This window comes from Thunnus albacares, chromosome 22 (assembly GCF_914725855.1).
Source record: "Thunnus albacares chromosome 22, fThuAlb1.1, whole genome shotgun sequence".
NCBI lineage: Eukaryota > Metazoa > Chordata > Actinopteri > Scombriformes > Scombridae > Thunnus > Thunnus albacares.
The window spans coordinates 21,637,383-21,644,944 of record NC_058127.1 but is presented as its reverse complement, the minus strand read 5'-3'; the positions used below and the strand labels follow the sequence as shown (position 1 = coordinate 21,644,944).

The window sequence follows — 7,562 nt, the reverse complement described above, 5'->3', positions numbered from 1 at the left end:
TATAAATAATTAAATGCTGCAGTGAGAAAATTTGATCTCTGCTACTTTACTTCTGTCGGCCTGTGTCTCCCTCTGCTGGACATTTACTGTCACAAGTTAGAGCCACTAGACTTGTTGGTCATTGAAAAAAAGTTAAAACTGTATGTGACAGTGACACACCACATGAGGGGGAAGTACACACATATCCTAAACTCTCACTTTTTTCAAACTCAGACTCATAAAGTGATATCTAAAATTTCTTCTGTGTTTGTTATTTCACACCTTTAATACTGCACTCAATGAACTTTTGATATTCTCAATATCAGTTTATCATTCATATAGTACTTTGTGCTTGTACTCAATTGTGAGTGTACATTGACATTCTCTAGTTGCCTTTTCTGTGTGCTAAAAATGTATTTTACATAGATATATGGCGCAAAAATGTGCCCACGGACTTTTGACAACTGTATGATTTTGAAGACACTACTTTTTTTTTTTTTTTTACACCATTTCATTTACAATACATAGCACTGAAAAGCACCCACATAGTTGTTTTTGCTCAAACACAAAGAGACTTTAATCTTGTTTAATACATTTCTGCCAGTTGAATGTGTGAAGTCGCCTAATACAGCTTTAAGACGCGGTGGTTCTCAAGGGCTCTCTAAATGGGTAAGTGACTTCATATTCATTCCATTATTTTCCATTAATACAAAATTGGGATTTCTGGGATAATGGCCAACATCTGACTAACATCCCATGACTAACAATGGCCGCATGCACTCTGAGGATATGGCCTGGAAAACACAGGCTCCCAGGGGAAATACGTAATGGGATATTCCCTTCAGAACAGAGATTTTCCAAAGCTTTTCACCGCTGCTGTTTCACTGTCTTTCCTCACTGCTGGTGTAAATTACTCATTACAGGAGAAGAAACAGGAATATAGAGGGGATTTGAACAGTTCATTTATTTCTGCATGTGCTCCTTACATCTACATTACACCTTTAAAATGAGCATTTTATGTAGGTTATCATTGATTTTCCACTGACTGAATGTACTGTAAGATTTTTTTCTCCTACATTATGCATTGTAGTTGACTGGATCATGATATATGAATACAGAATAAAGCAGTAATGCAATTTAAGACATCAGATATGTGAATTTTCCATTAGGGGAAATTTATTAGCTCAAGATCTTTTACTACATTAGCTAAGCTGCTTGAATTATGCACTTTATTATTTCTGATAAAGTTACAGTAACTTGTACAGACATTGTGCTCTTCCGTTGTGAATTTACAGTTTCATAAAGTTACAGCAGTAACAGAGACGCAGTTAACTTCAATATCCTGCCTGAGGGCGATTAATTTGACCTCAGAGGGTTTCATCAAATATATCTCTGTAATATTCTAAGAACCTGTTGCTTTTTATATTGTTTGTTAGAGCAAGAGAGTTCAAGCAGAGTTTTTTAAAGAGTCAGAATGTAAATGTGTGTTTTTTGTGGCACCTGACGTTTTAAGGATGATAATTTGTAGGACAGATTCATTATTGTCACAATATACTACAGTATAAAGATTTGACTTGTATTTCAACTGCTCATGACGAAACTTGACCTACTATCCTACAAAGACCGATTATAAGTGAAAGCCAAATTATCCAATCACAGTCCGTACTTTTTGAGCGACACGCCTGTCAGCCAATCAGATTCCTATTTGTGTGCTCATTGGGCGGCAGGTTCTCACTGTATCTTATCCTACCGTCAGAGACTTCTGAGTGGCGCGGCGCGTCGATCCCAAGTGGTGAGTATTGTCGTTTTTATGTTATTAATTCCACATCTTTAATCGTAACTGCGTACGATTTAACTTTTAGTAACATGAGACGAAATCGACTAACACCTGGGAGCTAATGTTAGCTTGCTAATAGCAACCATTCAAGTAAAACGAGCCCGGCTAGCAGCTCTCCGACCAGGAAGCGCAAACACGGAAACCTCGTCGAGTTTAGCCTTAAATGTCTCCGCTGTATCTGAAGTCGTGTTGTTTCTAGACAAACAACAACATATAAACGTTAACGAGAGCGCAGTTTAACATGTCAGGCGGTGACATATGTGGTTATAGTCGCCTCGACTAACGTTACTAGCTTTCTATTTCCTGATGATGACGTTATTGAGTCACCATTTGCTCCCCGTCAGTACATGGTTGCCTGTGTTCACCCGTCCTGTCTTTACCGCCCTGTAGAGAAGCACACTGGAGCAACCATGGTGAAGATTTTCATCGGGAACCTGTCTCAGCATGCTGAGAAGGATGAAGTTGAAGCTCTGTTTGCAAAGTACGGCACAGTGACCGAATGTGCAAAGTACAAAAACTACGCTTTTGTCCACATGGAAGACCGCAAGGCCGCCACCAAAGCCATCCGTGAGCTCCATCTGTACAAGCTCAGTGGCAGGCCCATCAATGTGGAGCCCAGCAGGGGGAAGAACCAGGGCCCCGTCAAGCTGCACGTAGCCAATGTAGAGAAAGGCTTCAGTGACGAGCTGCGTGCACTGTTTGAGGAGTACGGCACCGTCTCCGAGTGCTCCATTGTGAAGGACTTTGCTTTTGTGCACATGGATAACTCTGATGAGGCCATGGATGCAATGAAAGGCCTGGATAACACAGAGTTTCAAGGTAAGTCAACTTTTGATGATGTAGGAATGGATGGATTTTGGAAGTTCTAAGGGTTCCATACAGTTTAGTGTCTAGCAGTTTTGGATTTGAGGGCCAATGTTTTTCTCTCTCTTAGGGAAGCGCATACATGTTCAGATATCAAAAAGCAGAAGAGCGGTGCACAAGGAGGATGAGTATCCCCCTCCGCCAAACAGAGGAGGCTATTATCCTCCTCGCTACCCAGGGGAGATGCCCGAGCCTCCCTACAGAGGTCGCATGTCCGCTTACCCGCCTCCGCCTCCGCCGCCCCCTCCTCCTCCGAGACGACCAGCGTATCCTGACCGTGGCTATGGCGAGCGAGACGGCTATGGGGTGGTCGATTACTATGAGAAATACAGAGCCCGTCCTTACAGCATCCCGGGCTACGATGACAGGCGTTCCAGTGCCATCCCCCCTCCTCCGCCTCCTCCTTCGGCGTTGGTTAGAGAACGTCTCGGGATGGGGTCCCTCGATCCATACGAGCGACGGCCGCTCCCCCCTCCTCCTCCTACGTCCTACATGGCAAGGGACCGAAGCCCCATCAGACGAGCCCCGCTTCCACCTGCTCCGTCAGCTGGTAACGGCTACCCCTACGAGCGGTCCCGGCTCTCCCCGCTGTCCCGGTCTCAGATGTATGCGGCCCCCCGCCCCAGGGACTCGTTCTCGGAGAGAGTTCAGCCGCTGCCGCCACCGCCACCTCGCTATGCAAGCTATTAGGCACACAAGAGTATAATACAAGGTGAGAACAGAGATGTTGAATGACCTCATAAATCACATTGCTAAGAGTTTGAGAAAATCTTTAAATTAATGCCAAATCAAAATGAATTTGATTCCATAAATTGAGGTAGAAACACACTTTAAACCATCATCATCAGCCAGAGCTCTTCATTCCTGCAGAGCTAATAAATCGATATACAATCATTAAACATTGCTAATGGAATCCTAAAAATATTTGCTGCTTTAACCTCAAAGATCAATCTTTGCGCGAATCATGATTAAAACGCGCTCCTTGACATGTGTCGTGTGCTCTCTCTCCAGGTTTAGAATATGACATGATCGTCGTCGTCTGCTGATGTACGTGGTGCTATACATCCCTCTCGTCTATGGCGGATTGCGTTGCGTTCGCCTGAGACTTACTGGAAGATACTGTATTGCGGAACAGCCCCGTACTTTAAAAACATACGATTCCATGTCTACAGTTCACGTATTCTCCTGAGCTGTTTATGCCTTTCTTGTTCCTCTGCTTGTTTTACTGTTCAAATCCTTAAAGTGTTTCACAGAATAGGATGCTGGCGTAGGTGCTTAGTCTATTTCAGTGTGACACACAGTACTGATCTTGGCCAAAAAAAACTATACACTCTGCTTTTCAATCTTTCTAAATGGAGATGGCCTCTGGAAGACTGTGACAGAATTTCATAACAAGGGAAGTCAATTAAATGAGAATATATGTAGTCTTTGTAAGCAAAATTATTGTAGTTTGTTCAGTCTAAGGGTGTTGGTTGATCACTAAATGCTCATCAAAAGAAGTTTATAAAATTCAGCGTATAAGTGCTTTAATATCTTGGTGTGGCAGGTTGTACATTAAGCTCTTAAGTTTTCCGACGCATGTAAAGCATGACAAATCAAAAGTTCCAGGTTGGTTTTGTTCTTTTTACATTTGTGTTAACTTTTTCTAGCGTAAACAGAATCTATAGCAACGTTATGTATGATTTTATTTACTTTACAAATTGCTTTTCATTTGAAGGCTTTTTAATAAACACATGAAACCAAAAAACAACGTTCTAACTGTCAAATTATTCCTTGTTGGGTAGGCCTCTCAGTCTAATGACTTGGCACACAGCCACTATACACCAGATATCTTGAAAGTTACGCAGGCGTTTCACTCTTAACACGCTTTCAGTTTCATTCTTCACACCCTTGAAGTATCAGCTTGACACATGGTAGGTAATGTTTTCCCGTTCATCTCCAGTGAAAATACTGGACAACTAAGCAACCAGGCTTACGATGAGACGTGAGGGAAGAAAATGAAATTTGTGGGCAGCTGTACCTTGATATTTTGATGACTTGGCAGACATTGTTACATTGATAACCGCTTTCTTGAGTCATTACCAAAATAAAATGCATACTGTATATGCAAACCTAAACAAAAAGTAGATAAAGACTTCTCCTCTTAGACCTTTTTTTTTTTTTAAGTTGATGCAGTAAATGAAATCTGTAGCTGTCCACAAACACAGGAGTGACAAAACATTGAGCAGAAAAATTTACCACAAGTTCCGTTTCCTTAATTCTTCTGTAGCTACACAATGTTTTTAATCTGCGTCCGCTGGCTGCTACGTGTTGTCCCTGTCACACAGGAAGCTGCATCACAGTCGTCCATTGCCTACCTTGTGTCGAGCCAATTAGTTGTTTCCTAGAAGTAGTAACGATAATTAACTGAGCTTTGCGATGGGCCATGTTTCTGTCGTCTTGCGACATTTGTTCTAATTTGCATTCTTCATTTCTCTGTCATTTAGTTCACACAAATTATTCACACTTTCCATTATTGTCTTAACTCTCAACATGGCCTTTTATTTGTACCATAAATTGCATGCAGTCTTGGAATTCTTAGTATTTGTGCTCTTTGTAGGTTGTTAGACTCTATGCAGGAGACACCAGCTCATGGTAAGTCATCCATGGAAGATGTCTGCATCCTGAGGCGGAGCGGTGGGTATTGTTCAAACTTTACTCCAAAATATCTCTTACTAATGCAGTACATTGACTCATGTCTCTGTCTTGTGATCTTGGATACTGCTGTGTACTCGTTGTATAGTCAGAATATCAAAGTTGTATTCTCTACTTCATGGTTACCATTAAATTTGGTCTTAAATATTTGAAAATGTGTTATTTCTTTAAGCTATGGGGAGAGTGGGATTGCTGACCCCGTCTCTTTGTCTACAGGCTGTAGATGGGCCTGCTCTGCTGGCTGTAACGGGTCATGAAGTGAATTCATCACGAACTAGACAAGATGGGATCAGCTGGTCGTGCAGTTTAAGGTAATGCAGTATAAAATTCCTCATGTCCATAAGAGTTTCTTTTTTGTGTGCTCTGATTTTAAAAGCGTGTTGTTTTTACAGGAAATGCGTTTGGTGTTTCCGTGAAGGTTCGGCCCATTGGTTGGTGAGCTGGATTGACTGTTAAATCTTAAGGAAATCTGTATATTTACATTTTTCTCCATCAGCTGATGACACCAAAATAATGAGTTAGATGAAAGAAACTGGCCTCAGAACAATCCCTACAGATTTCTAATTAAAAATGTAATTGAATCAAGCCACCTCAAACTTACCAAAGACACTTTTAAGAAGCTCTATAAATATTTGAAGTTGACATATGGCTAAAACATGTAATTGTGACAGGGTTTTGGTTTTGGCTCCATGTGTACTTGAAATTTTTGTGTGATCTTTTACATACAACTGTTCAACCTTTGTTTTGTTACTATCTTTATGTATCTTTACTATTTATGAACCTAAAACATATAAACATACTGTAGGTTACTGTATATGGGCAGTTGCACACAGATATTTGTAGCAATTGAAGTGTTAATAAATTGTATTTTATAAATCATTGTCTTTTTGTTTTTGTTTGTTTCAAATATGGATATGAACTTTTAACATTGTCATTTCAGTATGGAAGTTGAAACTTAACAGGCTGGAAATGAATGACCATCATTTACAGAGAAATCTGATACATGACATCTTTGGTATTCAAACACAGTCATGCAAGGCTGTTTAGTATGAAATGGCCTCCTGCTGTTACGCAGTTTGGCAGAAACTCTACAACAAACTGCGTTAAAGTTGAGAATAATTTATGGTGAGACGTTACAGATTATCTCATGTTGCCTAATTAGCATTTCAAAACCATTTAAAAGGTGCTCATAGTCTTGGAAAACCTCTGGCAATACAGATAGGTATTAAGATGAGGTATTAACACGTCTCAACAGTCCTGTGTTTCACATAATCTGTAATGTGTCCTCTTTGAAACAGTCAGAATATTGTTGCATTGTGATTTAAAAAAAAAAAAAACAACCCTGTAAATGTTGTCAGTGTTACTTGATTTTTCATAGATTTGGCAATATCCTTGTTCCTGCTAACATTTGCAAGCAAAACCCCCAGATGTGCTTGTTCAGCAACAACTTATTTGTCTATCTTTGCCAGTGAGGAAAAATGACCCAGACATACAGTGTGTGTGTATATATACATTAAAAGTATGCTTTCCGTTTATCCTAGACAGGTAACCTGTTATAATGGATAGTATAGACACAGTACTTAGGAATAGGAACAACACAAAGTTATCAAAGCTGTACAAAGTGAAATGTAAATAGAACTTCTCCTCCTCATATTTCTCATGAGTGAGGAGTTGCATCTTCTGTTCCCTTTTTTGGAAAGTCTGTTTCCGCAATGAAGTCATTGCAGTTCAAAGGAGGTTTCCTGTAAACATGCTACCTTATTGCTGGAGTTGAGTTTCAAGAAATCATGAGAGGTGGTTAGAGTGTCAATACTGTGTTGACCAGACGCTGTTTTACAGGGTTTACTGGACCGGTCCAACTACTGCCTGCATGATAACGACCACATTCCACACTGTAAGGACTTTTTGTACTGGCTATTCCTGAAGCCTGCTGATGTTAACTACACTAACACTGTGTGCTCTGCTGCTTCAAATGACTAGATGAAGATCTCATTTTGCACTTCCTTCTCGTAACTTCAATAAAGAGAGCAAGATGAGGAATCTCAAACCAGATTGGACTTTGTCTCAAAGACTATAAAAGAAATAGTACCCAGAGTTGCAGTGTGTTTCTACTTTGTCCTGTGTTGTTAACCAGAAGACCAGCTCAGTAAATTTAAAAAATGTATCTTTTTCAGTTTTAGCATAATTC

General features: G+C 40.3%; 1 protein-coding gene across 4 annotated transcripts; it reads left to right on the top strand.

Annotated features, from left to right (window-relative positions):
- Positions 1–1,665: 1,665 nt before the first annotated feature.
- Positions 1,666–6,250, top strand: LOC122973641 (RNA-binding protein 4.1-like). 4 transcript variants are annotated; one of them, XM_044341325.1, is made up of 6 exons: positions 1,689–1,771; positions 2,207–2,635; positions 2,751–3,392; positions 5,280–5,314; positions 5,591–5,685; positions 5,767–6,250. In XM_044341325.1, the coding sequence occupies exons 2-3, from the start codon at positions 2,227–2,229 to the stop codon at positions 3,368–3,370; spliced, it is 1,029 nt and encodes a 342-aa protein (XP_044197260.1). In that variant the 5' UTR covers positions 1,689–1,771; positions 2,207–2,226; the 3' UTR covers positions 3,371–3,392; positions 5,280–5,314; positions 5,591–5,685; positions 5,767–6,250. The 4 variants fall into 4 exon arrangements, with proteins under 4 accessions (XP_044197261.1, XP_044197260.1, XP_044197258.1 ...); XM_044341323.1 differs by having other exon boundaries at positions 5,280–5,356; XM_044341324.1 differs by having other exon boundaries at positions 5,280–5,356; positions 5,547–5,685.
- The last annotated feature ends 1,312 nt before the right edge of the window (positions 6,251–7,562 follow it).